The sequence below is a fragment of the Salvelinus sp. IW2-2015 genome, linkage group LG23 (assembly GCF_002910315.2).
Source record: "Salvelinus sp. IW2-2015 linkage group LG23, ASM291031v2, whole genome shotgun sequence".
Taxonomy (NCBI): domain Eukaryota; kingdom Metazoa; phylum Chordata; class Actinopteri; order Salmoniformes; family Salmonidae; genus Salvelinus; species Salvelinus sp. IW2-2015.
Genome location: NC_036863.1, coordinates 27,381,151 through 27,395,469, shown reverse-complemented (window position 1 = coordinate 27,395,469; position 14,319 = coordinate 27,381,151). Strand labels below are relative to the sequence as shown.

Here is a 14,319-nt window from a genome sequence, read left to right as displayed (position 1 = left end):
TGACTGAGGACCAATTTTGATTGGCTTTCGTACCGCAATAGACGAACATTTACGGAAATTAACGAAGGAAACGATTGTCATCTTATGGAGTCTAGGACGACGCTCGTCCTTTGAGAAAAGAAAATACTGTTTTAGATTAGTGTATCTAAATTATATATTTTGGTAGAATATATCAACTAGAAGAATGCCATCTCTTTTATTCTGCGGTCCGAAAATGGCCGCCTGTGGAATAGTGATCAGCATATGGGGAGTCATCATGCTGGTAAGGATTAGCTGGCTAACGTTAGCTTCCACCCCATCCTTGCCAGTAAAGTATCTGCTATAGCTAGCTAGCGTTAGTTATAGGTCGTGTCACGATTTTCCACCTTTCGATATTAGCTACTTAACAGTCATGTTTTTTGATAAGACACCTGTAGGTGATTGTGGGCTAAAGTAACTTTAGCTTTTCATTATCTGATAATTAGAGCCTAGTTGGGCTGCCGCAAGCTAGCTAGCAGCCTGGAGACCAGATGTTGAATTGCATTGGATTCAACGTCGGGCATAWATTAGCATTTGGATCAGGAAAGTTTCCTCTCACGACCTCTACAAACCAGGATGTTAAATAAAATAATACTTACTTTACCGGTTGGTCCGTTTGCAGGTAGGAATGTGTCACACTATATCCACAGGAAAGTATAATCAGTGGTCGCATTATTAGCTTTCAGAAATCTGCATTTTAAAACATTTTAAAAACGCGGCTTAAACCAGTGTACACATAGCATGTCTTCTCTTGAGAGCCAGATCTGCCTTCTGCGGCCTTTCTCAATAGCAAGGCTATGCTCACTGAGTCTGTACATAGTCAAAGATTTCCTTAATTTTGGGTCAGTCACGGTGGTCAGGTATTCTGCCACTGTGTACTCTCTGTTTAGGGCCAAATAGCACTGTAGTTTTTCTGTTTTTGTCAAGTAATTATCTGTGTTTTCTCAAGATTTGGTTGGGTCTAATTGTGGTTTTGTCCTGGGGTTCTGTTTGTGAACAGAGCCCAAAGACCAGCTTGCTTAGGGGGCTCTTTTCCAGGTTTATTATTTCTCTGTAGGTTATGGAAGGCTTAGTAATTGCTTTCRTTTTAAGTGGTTGTAGAATTTAATTATTCCTTTCTGGATTTTTATCATTAGCGGGTATCGGCCTAATTCTGCTCTGCATGCATTATTTGGTGTTTTATGTTGTACACTGAGGATATTTTTTGCAGAGTCTCAATGTGGTGTTTGTCCCATTTTGTGAATTCTTTGTTGGTGAGCGGACCCCAGACCTCACAACCATAAACGGCAATGGGTTCTATAACTGATTCCAGTATTGTTAGTCAGATCCTAATTGGTATGGTGGGTATAGTTTGTGGAACGTTCCAACAGGAATCTATTTCAAAAACTTTGTAAAGTACAAGGTTGCCAACAAACAACACATACAAAGTAGCACGATCAATTAACTAGCTGCCGAATAGGCATCAACTCACCTCGTAGCTTATTCTTAAACGTTTTGTTGGCAACCTTGTTATTTACAACGTTTTTGGAACAGATTCCTGTTGAAACGTTCCACAAATTATACCCACCATAATTGATATGTAAAATGTTATGTTCTTTTGATGGCATAGAAGGCCCTTGCCTTGTCTCTCAGATCGTTCACAGCTTTGTGGAAGTTACCTATGGCACTGAGGTATATATAGATTTTTTTGTGTGCTCTAGGGCATTCGTGGTCATGGGAACTGGACCTTTTTTGGAACACCATTACTTTTGTCTCACTGAGATTTACTGTCAGGGCCCAGGTCTGACAGAATCTGTGCAGAAGATCTAGGTGTTGCTGTAGGCCCTCCTTGGTTGGGGACAGAAGCACCAGATCATCAGCAAACAGTAGACATTTGACTTCAGATTCTGGTAGGGTGAGGCCGGGTGCAGCGAACTGTTTTATTGGCCATGCCAATTCGTTGATATATATATATATATATATATATTTTTTAAATCATGTTTTGAAGAGGGTGGGGCTTAAGCTGCATCCCAGTCTCATCTCCCAGCCCTATGGAAATAAATGTTTCTTTGCCAATTTTAACCGCACACTTGTTGTTTGTCTACATGGATTTTATAATGTCGTATGTTTTTCTCCCAACACCACTTTCCATCAATTTGTATAGCAGGCTCTCATGCCAAATTAGGTCGAAAGCTTTTTTTTTTTAAATCAACAAAGCATGAGAAGACTTTGTCTTTGTTTTGGTTTGTTTGTTTGTCAATTAGGGTGTGCAGGGTGAATACGTGGTCTGTTGTACGGTAATTTGGTAAAAAAAAACAATTTGACATTTTGCGCAGTACATGGTTTTTGCTGAGGAAATGTACAAGTCTGCTGTTAATGATAATGCAGAGGATTTTCCCAAGGTTGCTGTTGACACGTCCCACGGTAGTTATTGGGGTCAAATTTGTCTCTACTTTTGTGGATTGAGGTGATCAGTCTTTGGTTCCAAATATTGGGGAATTTGCCATAGCTGAGGATGATGGTAAAGAGTTTAAGTATAGCCAATTGGAATTTGTGGTGTGTATATTTTATCATTTCATTTAGGATACCATCAACCCCATAGGCCTTTTTGGGTTGGAGGGTTTGTATTTTGTCCTGTAGTTCATTCAATGTAATTGGAGAATCCAGTGGGATTCTGGTAGTCTTTAATAGTTCATTCTAATATTTGTAATTGATCATGTATGTTTTTGCTGTTTGTTCTTTATCCCTCTCGCTTTACCTCTTCCTCTCGGTCATGTCTAGATGGCATCCAGCTATGGTCAACTTTACTCTGTTTCTGGGGAGTAAAGTTTCTATCTCGCATAGCTCATTAATATGCCCTTGTGGTTTTGTGTGTGTATATATATATWTTTTTTTTATATATAAATGTATAAATTTATTTGTGGGTCCAAGGATACAACAATGAATAATGTAGAACAAATAAATACCAACAAAGGATAACTTACAATAATGAACACCTTATGAAGCAGCTGTGAACCTGGCAATATTAAAGATTTTAATACACAACGGTACCAAAACCTATCAAAGTTTGCCATTAATTTATTTTCAGATTTTTTGTACACTCACAGACTAAAATACTGAATTCTGGTGTGTGGGATATAGAGGAGGTGGTTGCTGTGTGGGTGGGAGGTTCTGCCTGTCACTTGTTCTCAACAGGCAGCCAGTCTCAGAAGGGGGACTTGAAGGAGACTGCAAAGTCCAGGCACTGCTGCTCTCTTTGTTCTGAGTGTTTGCAGTGCTAGTGTTTTTAATCTGTGTATTTCACATATTTATGTACCCAGTATGATAGAGCAAGAACTTTCTTAGCAGATAATGACAACAGTAGCTGTAGATGATGTAATGAAAAGTTGGAGGGTGGTTGGTAATGGAGGACATCAGGTGGATCCACGTCTGGGTGTTGAACAGAACCCCTAGGTTCTGGAGAACAGGAGCAGAGTTAAAGGGAACAGGGTAGGAGACAGATGTAAACAAGCAAACACACAGGTTACACTTTACTGTGAGAAAATGTGATGGATTAGTGCAGTGTTATAAATGGGAGATATGTACCTTACAACACATTTGGAAGGTATAGCCTACCTCAAGCTGGTCCGACTCAGAGCACAGAAAATCAGACTGATCCGAACTCACTGGTTCTGGTGTACGGGATACCTCCTGGTCCATTCACCAAACCTGGAGGAGGGGGTAGGAAAGCAATATCTATTGACAATGTAAGACATTGAAATATGTCTTATGTACCATAGAAAACAAATTGTAAAAAATGTATAAACACAAGCCATTGGTGACAGAATATAACCGGTCTGGCTAGCTAGCCAGCTCCTGTAGCTGGCTAAGCAGGCTGAGGTATATAAGTACAGTGGCTAGCAACGTCAATCTAAAAACAGCTTAAATGATTTGTTCCTATTTAACAATATGTACTTAAATACAGTGGCTTGTGAAAGTATTCACCCCTCTTGGCATTTTTCCTATTTTGTTGCCTTACAACTTGGAATTACATTTTTTGGGGGGGGTTGTATTATTTGATTGATACAGCATGCCTACCACTTTGAAGATGCAAAATATTTATTGTGAAACAAACAAACAAAAATACAAAAAAACTGAACTTGAGCGTGCATAACTATTCAGCACTCCCAAAGTCAATACTTTGTAGAGCCACCTTTTGCAGCAATTACAGCTGCAAGTCTCTTGGGGTATGTCTATAAGCTTGGCACATCTAGCTACTGGGATTTTTGGCCATTCTTCAATGCAAAACTGCTCCAGCTCCTTCAAGTTGGATGGGTTCCACTGGTGTACAGCAATCTAAGTCATACCACAGATTCTCAATTGGATTGAGGTCAGGGCTTTGACTAGGCCATTCCAAGACATTTACATGTTTCCCCTTAAACCACTCGAGTGTTGCTTTAGCAGTATGCTTAGTCATTGTCCTGCTGGAAGATGAACCTCCGTCCCAGTCTCAAAACTCTTGAAGACTGAAACGGGTTCCCCTCAAGAATTTCCCTGTATTTAGTGCCATCCATCATTCCTTCAATTCTGACCAGTTTCCCAGTCCCTGCCCGATGGGGAAAACCTCCCCACAGCATGCTGCTGCCACCACCATGTTTCACTGTGGGGATGATGTTCTCGGGGTGWTAAGGTGTCGGGTTTGCGCCAGACATAGCGTTTTCCTTGATGGCCAAAAAGCTACATTTTAGTCTCATCTGACCAGAGTACCATCTTCCGCATGTTTGGGGAGTCTCCCACATGCATTTTGTCGAACACCAAACATGTTTGCTTATTTTTTTTCTTTAACAATGGCTTTCTTCTGGCCACTCTTCTGTAAAGCTCAGCTCTGTGGAGTGTACGACTTAAAGTGGTCCTATGGACAGATACTCCAATCTCTTCTGTGGAGCTTTGCAGCTCCTTCAGGGTTATCTTTGGTCTCTTTGTTGCCTCTGATTAATGCCCTCCTTGCCTGGTCTGTGAGTTTTGGTGGGCGGCCCTCTCTTGGCAGGTTTGTTGTGGTGCCATATTCTTTCCATTTTTCAATAATGGATTTAATGGTGCCCCGTGGCATGWTCAAAGTTTCTGATATTTTTTTATAACCCAACCCTGATCTGTTATTTTCCTACAACTTTGTCCCTGACCTGTTTGGAGAGCTCCTTGGTCTTCATGGTGACACTTGCTTAGGGTTGTTGCAGACTCTGGGCCTTTCAGAACAGGTGTATATGTACTGAGATRATGTGACACTTAGATTGCACACAGGTGGATTTTATTTAACTAATTATGTGACTTCTGAAGGTAATTGGTTGCACCATATCTTATTTAGGGGCTTCATAGCTGTTCAAAACTGTTCGCTGCTCTGGCACCCCAATGGTGGAACAAACTCCCTCACGACGCCAGGTCAGCGGAGTCAATCACCACCTTCCGGAGACACCTGAAACGCCACCTCTTTAAGGAATACCTAGGATAAAGTAATCCTCCTAACCCCACCCCTCCCCCTTAAAAGAGTTAGATGCACTATTGTAAAGTGGTTGTTCCACTGGATTTCATAAGGTGAATGCACCAATTTGTAAGTCGCTCTGGATAAGAGCGTCTGCTAAATGACTTAAATGTAAATGTAATAGCAACGGGGGTGAATACATATGCACGCAACACTTTATTTTTTGAAACGAGTCATTTTTTTGAATTTCACTTCACCAATTTGGACTATTCTGTCTATGTCCATTACATGAAATCCAAATAAATTACAGGTTGTAATGCAACAAAATAGGAAAAATGCGGGGTGAATACTTTTGCAAGGCACTGTAAAGACATACATGGTAAAGAAAATGTTCTCTMCCCAGTCGGTCCTCTGAAGAAGCAGGTAGTTAGCAGGTTGTCACTGCCAAAAACACTGTCCTTGGAGAGCAAATCTGAGGTAATCATTTTGCGAGGACTAGGTGAGTGTTTGAGGTGAACTAGGACTGCCCGCATCCTCCTTCGCAACCGCTACGAGGTAAAAAGGAGCCAAGCAACCAGCATAGCAACGGATGCTTTGGTTCATTACGTAATCCGGTCAGAATGTTGCAAGTTTTGGCAACAGAGGCTAGAACTCATCGAATCCCGTAGAGGGGGACACTATTTGGCATGACAGGCCCTAATTGGCCCCGTAATCCAAACCCCTTTACTCTCTGACTACACTGAATGTGCATAATGCATAACATATGTATTCTCTTGTTGTATTGTAGGTGATGTTGGGGATCTTCTTCAGTGCAAAGTCTGCTGTACTGATTGAGGACGTGCCCTTCACAGAGGAGGACATCCGCAATGAGTAAGTGGTGTGAAGAAAAGGAACCATTAGACCCTTACAATGAACTGAGTTTCTCTTCTAGTTTAGATCCCTTTTGAATTCACCCTTAGAAAACCATCCCATGTTGTCTCTCTTGGGTTTTCCCCCAAACTCAACTCTTTCTTTCATCTCTCTCTCTGCCCACAGTAAGAACCCCCCGGGGACCATATATGGACTCTACAACCAGGTGGGCATCAACTGCTTCATCGCAGCAGCCATTTATGTTGCAGTGGGGGCGGTGTCACTCTGCCAGGTTCGACTCAACAAGCGCCAGGAGTACATGGTGACATAAGTTCCCCTGCAGCATCAGAAGATTACACACACACACACTCTATTTCAAGTTCTCAAGGGAAGCAACCTTATAAAAAGCTATTTATTTGTAACTTCAGAGTAAAACATTCAACATAAGTCCTCTCTGTTATATGCTAATGACTGAAATCTATCATTCCTTGTATTTGCATACAACTATTTATTGAATTGACCAAAACTGTAACCCAAAAATGCAAACTGTAAATTGATCATGGTGAATAAAATTGTAAATCTTGTTCCCCTCAAGGACCATTTCAGTGCATACATCATGTGTGCTAGATAACTCAACACAAATTCCTAGATGCAACAGAAACTACAAAGTTACAAAAAGATGTAGAATGATCTCCTGTTTCAATTGAGAAATCTGAATATACTGCAAATTCATAATGGTCAATGTTGGTCAAATCAAGAGAGATGTCAAAAATGGTTAAATATGTACATTTTGTGTACTGTCTTTTGTGTTTGTGCTGTTGTGAATTGTATGCTGTTGAGATATAGCTCTTAATTTGTTAGTCACTTATGTAGTAGTTCCTCAGAAAAATATGGTGCACCAAATGTTTGAATGAAGTATTTATTTAATGTGTTTGTTTTCCTGAGTGTAATGATGTGAAAGGATCTAACTAAATGGTACTTGATGTGAAGGACCTCAGTCTCTTGTAGATGTTCCCTGCAATAAACTGGAAGGATAAAAAGGAAATTGCTTCCTTGACTATACATGTTTGACAAAAAGCCATAGCCTCCCCGAAAAGAAAACATGACGGTGGCAAGGATAAACATTGGGGTTTGATGGGCTCTATTCAATCCATATCGCGGAAGTTCAGCATTAAAGCCCAATTGAAATTTAAAGGCAATGGTCCCGCGTTGACGGAGACTGCATTTACGGTAAAKGCTGCATATGTCTGCTCAATTGGAAATTATCATTACATTTTTATCACGCATACAGATTGAAATAGAGCCCTATGTACAGTATTTATAATACAGGCATCAGCCAGGTCTCTTTTCAGCTTCTAATAAAAGCAATTTCTTTTAGCTGAATACATTGTGTATAATAGTTTAAAGATAGAAACCCATTACCCCTCTCTTACCACTTGTGAAATACAATGGTTTTACATGCGGAATTAAACTGAAATCAGACAAATCTTGGATTCAATGATATTTTGTTTGTGGTGTACCACTTCAGCTCAGTTCATTACAAAATGAAAAAGTATAAGTAAAAATACAAATCAATACATTAACAATTATATTCTAGCTCAAGTCATTGGTTATGTGGCCAAAGTTGCCAGTAATCCAACTTTCATCCACAAAACCTTTTATCATTCAGGATGGACTTCAATCTTTGTGAGAGTTGTAATTCTATTGCCTTGTATTTTTGCCTCTGCAGAAAGCGGCATTATCTTAAGAAGCCTCTCTCCAAAGTCTCCCTCAAGTTTAATGCCATAGGTCTGTACCAGGATCTCCGATGCCACATTGAAGAGTCTCAGCTTTCCATCTGTCTGTTTCCAGGGTCGCCTCCATCTTAGTGCACTTTTCAATTGCTTCAATAGACAGCCTCACAGTCTCCAAAGTAGCAGGCTGGACCTAATTTACACCACAGAGAGTGAGAGAGACCATAACATTTATAGGTTTTATATGAATATCATCACTAGCCTGCAATAAAGAGCTGATCGTCTATTTGAAAAGCAGAGGCAATGGCAGACCACCCGGCCCTTAGTAACAGGACCCACCTTATAAACCCTGGTTCTTCCAGTTGAGTTGAGAGAAATACTGTCAAAGTACTCACTGGAGTACACATTGGTCACCCTTACGGCATCTCCAACCAAAGCACGGCAGTTGCGGGCCTGCTCTCTCCAGAGACAGACCTCAATAGAACCAGTCTCATCCTGCAAGGTCAGGCTGCGGTGCTCAATCAACTTCCTGGTGCTCTCCTTTTTCACATTCACTTTACTCACAGGTGTCATCTGAGCAAAGAGAGGGTGTAGTTAACTAAAACAATTAGCAAAGGGTTATTTAAAGGTCATTTAAAGAGGTACTGTATGACTCACATCAATAACAGTTCCATCAATGCTCATCTAGCTGCCTGGGTAAGAGGCCTTGGCATCAGTGATGGAGCAGATTGGATGGTGGGCCGGTTCAATGAGCATCCTTGCCTCCAACTCCAGCCTCTGAGGAACTTCTAATTGGCTTTTTTTGGACACTTTGCTTTTTTTGTGACCTTCACTATATCCCCTTCCACAATGAGAGCTTTGAACTGGTAAAAGCTTCCCTCTTGGAATAAGTCATATCACTCCTTCCCATATACAGTGACTTTGATACTGGCTGTGTCATCAGTCAGACCCACATGGAAAATAAATCGTTTTTTCTTTGCCTTTGTGTCATAATATATCAGATCAGATTTTTTTACAAATMTTCATGTTATCGCCAAGTCCTCCCAGGTTTTTCATATCTGCGATGGTTAGCATCTGACAAACACAGTGTAGAAGAGGATCTGTCACACAATTTCTAACCACATATAATATCCAATTGACTCTATGTGACCGATCAGGTATTTAACCCTTGACTGTAGGCGTCTGTGTGACTCAAGCTCTGGGACCTAGTGAGTCTTCAGGTTTCAGAAAAGGATAGGCTGAGTTTTCACAGGCAGCCAAATTCTGATATTTTGCCCAATTATTGGCTAAAGAATTTATCTGATTGGTAAAAAAAACAATAAGTGAAACAAATATCAGAATTGGGTTGCCTGTGTAAATGCAGCCACACTTACACAGGAGTTGGATTTGCACTTGGAAGAGGGGGGAGGATTACCCTGAGAAAGTAAAAATATGTGTGGTTCTGTCATATCAACATAATGGGTAGAACATYCATAAATATTATTCTAATTATATGGGGGGTTTAGTCAAACCATCCTCACCTATACCAGTTCAAAGTATCTGTATTGCTAACTTCAGCTTGTAAATGGATTGCAAAATGTGCCCATACCTTGTTATTTTCCCCTTGCACCTTGTTCTCTGGACCTTAAAAACAAATTAGTCACAATGAATTCTGCTCAAAATTGGCATGACAAAATGAAAACAATAATTGTCATAGAACTTGTCAAGTGAACATTTACAGTTCAAGTCAGAAGTCTACATACACCTTAGCCAATACATTTAAACTCAGTTTTTCACAATTCCTGACATTTAATACTAGTAAAGATTCCCTGTCTTAGGTCAGTCAGGATCACCACTTTATTTTAAGAACGTGAAATGTCAGAATAATAGTAGAGAGAATGACTTAGCTTTTATTTCTTTCATCACATTCCCAGTGGGTCAGAAGCTTACATGCACTCAATTAGTATTTGGTAGCATTGCCTTTAAATTGTTTAACTTGGGTCAAACGTTTCGGGTAGCCTTCCACAAACTTCCCACAATAAGTTGGGTGAATTTTGGCCCATTCCTCCTGACAGAGCTGGTGTAACTGAGTCAGGTTTSTAGGCATCCTTGCTCGCACATGCGCTTTCAGGTCTGAACAAAACAACAAATGTGAAAAACCGAAACAGTTCTGTCTGGTGCAGACACACGAAGACTGAAGACAACCACCCACAAAACCCAACACAAAACAGGCTACTTAAATACGGTTCCCAATCAGAGACAACACAAAACACCTGCCTCTGATTGAGAACCATATCAGGCCAAACACAGAAATAGGAAAAACATAGAAATACAAAACTAGACTGCTCACCCCAACTCACGCCCTGACCATACTAAATAAAGACACAACAAAGGAAATAAAGGTCAGAACGTGACGGTACCCCCCCCCCCCCTGAACCTATAGGGGAGGGTCTGGGTGGGCATCTGTCCGCGGTGGCAGCTCTGGCGCTGGACGTGGATCCTACTCCACCATTGTCTTTGTCCGCTTTCTTAGCGTCCTTTTAGCGGCGACCCTCGCCGCCGACCTTGGCCTGGGAACCCTAATAAAGGGCCCCACTGGACTGAGGAGCACCTCTGGACTGAGGGGCGCCTCTGGACTGAGGAAACTCCTCCGGACTGAGGGGCAGCTCCGGACTGAGGGGCGCTCAGGACTGAGCGGGCAGCTCAGGACTGAGGGGTAGCTCAGGACTGAGGGGTAGCTCAGGACTGAGGGGTAGCTCAGTGACTGCAGAGGTAGCACATGACTGAGGGTAGCTCCGGACTGAGGGGCAGCTCGGACTGAGGGGGCAAGCTCCGGACTGAGGGGCAACTCAGGACTGAGGGGCAGCTCAGGACTGAAAGGCAGCTCCGGCTGAAAGGCAGCTCCGACTGACGGGCGCTCTGGCGGCTCCTGACTGGCGGCGGTCTGGCCGGCTCCTGACTGGGGGCGGTTCTGCGGCTCCTGACTGGCGGGCGGCTCTGGCGGCTCCTGCTGGCGGGCGGCTCTAGTGGCTCCTGACTGACGGACGGCTCTAGCGGCTCAGTACAGACGGGCGGCTCTGACGGCTCAGGGCAGACGTGCGGCTCAGACGGCGCTGGACAGACAGGCAGCTCAGACGGCGCTGGCAGACGGGCAGCTCAGGCGGCGCTGGGCAGACGGGCAGCTCAGGCGGCGCTGGCAGAGGGCAGCTAGCGGCTGGCAGACGGCAGTGCAATCCTGGATCTGGATTTGTCATAAGCATGTAGGGAAAACTTCACCAAAGATGGATAGGGGAGTAGCTTTGACTATCTATTGTTATCTCAAAAGTTTTGGCATCTTCCATAATTGCGGCCCGCGAATCTACCATAGAAATACAAAGAAGATGAAGCTTTGATAATATGGATAGCCTAAATATTAAACGATTTGGACTAGAGACACGTTTTTCTACATTGTAATGACACGGTGCAACATTTGGTAGGCTCATGCTATGGTTCTCACAGATATTGGAAGTGAAATGATAGGCTACAATGACTTTGCTCAAGATACATGCCGCAAATTATATGTAACCAGTAGCGGTGCATGGGTAAAATCTCTGGGGAAGCCAAACCCCCCCACCCCCCGCCTTGGACCGTGATGTATAGGCCTAAAGGCCGAAATAATAAGACATAGTGGCAGAATAAATTCAACCACACCTTTTTTTTAATCACAAAACCGGATAGCAACCTCGGTCCAGTGAAGTCCACAAAGCATACTGCATGTAGAGTAACATACATACCTACAGCATGGTTAAGCAAGTTAATGTTTCTGACATTTTCGTACTACTAAACAACTATTCATTTAGAAGCAAGGAGTTAGTCTACCTACCTCAAGTCGCAAAGAAAACAGGAGCTGCTTCCACTATTCTAGCACCATTTCAACATCATCAAATCACCTCTGCTTAGTCTAATACAGTGACAACTAAATGATACCAAAAACAATTTATTCCAAATCAACATAAGCTAAATATGATGTGGCTGTCCATGGTTCTGATCAAATCTAATTTTATTGGTCACATACACATATTTAGCAGATGTTATTGCGGGTGTAGCGAAATGCTTGATTTATGTGTGTGTGTGTGTGTGTGTGTGCGCGTTCGTGCAAGTATAAAAACATGTTGACTCACACTACTTGTAGAGTATCACTGTGATACAGTATACGCTTTTATTTTTTGTTGTCCTAGGCTACCTGGCTAAAATGCTTGCTCGCTAGCATAACTTCCATTCATGGGCAACGTTATGTAGTTAACATTAGCTGTCTACATCCAGCTAAATATTAACTTTCAACCTCTCAGGGCAGGGGCACAACAATGAATTAATTAATGGTTGGATCAGAATCACCTTTATAATCATTGGCCAGCACGGAGAATTAAGTAAAACCACCAGTCCAAATCCCCATCTCCATCCATGGCTAATTTAGGAAAGGGACAATTTTAGCCAGGGTGGCTCTAAGCTAGCCACCGGAGGACAACAACGAAACGAAATGCAACYATTCAAGCTTTTCTGTCAGTGGCGTATGCTCTCAATGGGATTTGATAGGAGTGACTTTTTTTGGTGCGCCAAGACCAAATTATGAAATACAGAGAGACGAAAGATCAATTATTTTATGTTTTTGTATTTTTTTCTTGGTAAATGTTTTGGGGAAGCCTGGCTTCCCWTGGCATCCATGAATACACGCCACTGTATGTAACAACACCCTGAGCGCATCGGACACGAAACAKCAATAGTTGATGTAACAACAGGACAAAATAAACAAGTTTGTGGAATTTTCTATCTTGGGTACAATTTCTATATAGGACAGTCATACGTTTGCACCCCTATTTTAATTTACTCCATGGCTCAGGCAGCCAAGTGTAGGCTACTATGAAAAGCTGTAGCCAGAGATGGAAAAGGAAGCGAGACACTACTCTCTCATTTTTTTCTAGTTCAATAATAGTCAATGAASTAGGCCTAGACCAGACACAGCTGCTATTGTATTGCTGTCTATGGGAGACCCACCCCGTTAAGTAGACCGGAACTGACAAACATTTTTAAATGGTAAACGGCCTGAGTGAATTATCTTTATTTATCCACCATCTTTGCTGCAGACAAATATTATCTTTTATATTGCTCAGCTCAMTCACGACTTGCGAACTTTGCAGGTGTTTCTGATTAATAAACAATGCCATGCTGGTGGGTGGTACAATTCAAATAAAACCCAGCCCTGAAACTAAATGTAGGCTAAAAAGAAATGTGCATGTCATTTCATAGGAAAAGCAGTGGTGTAAAGTACTTCAGTAAAAATACTTTAAAGTACTACKTAAGTAGTTTAAAAATATATATCTGTACTTTACTATTTATATTTTTTGACAACTTTTCCTTTTACTCCACTACATTCCTAAACAAAATAATGTACTTTTTACTCCATACACTTTCCTTGACATCCAAAAGTACTCCTTACATTTMAAATGCTTAGCAGGACAGGAACATGGTCCAATTCACACTTATCAAGAGAACATCACTGGTCTGGCGGTCTCAATAAACACAAATGCTTGTTTGTAAATTATGTCTGAGTGTTAGAGTGTGCCCCTGGCTATCCGTAAATAGAAAACTGTGCCATCTGGTTTGTTTAATATAAGGAATGTGAAATAATTTATACTTTTACTTTTGATACTTAAGTATATTTTAGCAATTACATTTACTTTTGATACTTAAGTATATTTAAAACCAAATACTTATAACTACTCAAGTAGTATTTTACTGGGTGAATTTCACTTGAGTAATTTTCTTTTCAGGCATCTTTACTATTACTCAAGTATGACAATTTTATACTTTTTCCAACACTGAGGAAAATACACATTGTTGGCACTAATTTTCAGTTTGCGTTTGTCACTTTAAGTCAATAAAACGATTACTTATTGACTTAAATTGTTCTGCAACATCATGGCTATTGTCTTTCAGCTCGAAAAAAATGAATTTCTACTGGTGCAGGCGTTTCAGTCTCCACTCTGTTGATGCTGATCCAAGTCAAGCACTGGGTCCAGCAGTGGAGGAGGAAGGAAGGGGAGGACCATCCTCCTCAGTGAATTTCATTCAAATAAAAATTGTAAAACATTTTAAAAGTTGTTATTTTTAGTTAAAACTATACTAAATATAATCACGTCACCAAATAATTGATTAAACACATAATTTGGAAAGAAGGTCTACAGTAGCCTCAACAGCACTCTGTAGTTTAGCACCATAGTGTAACCGGAGGAAAGCTAGCTTCCGTCCTCCTCTGGGTACATTGACTTC

The 14,319-nt window shown here is 41.4% G+C and overlaps 1 protein-coding gene across 1 annotated transcript; it reads left to right on the top strand.

The window, feature by feature from the left end:
- The first annotated feature begins 52 nt into the window (after window positions 1-52).
- rnasekb (ribonuclease, RNase K b) lies at window positions 53-7,346 on the top strand. The gene is made up of 3 exons (XM_023968829.2): window positions 53-262; window positions 6,240-6,322; window positions 6,488-7,346. The coding sequence occupies exons 1-3, from the start codon at window positions 185-187 to the stop codon at window positions 6,630-6,632; spliced, it is 306 nt and encodes a 101-aa protein (XP_023824597.1). The 5' UTR covers window positions 53-184; the 3' UTR covers window positions 6,633-7,346.
- Window positions 7,347-14,319: the final 6,973 nt, after the last annotated feature.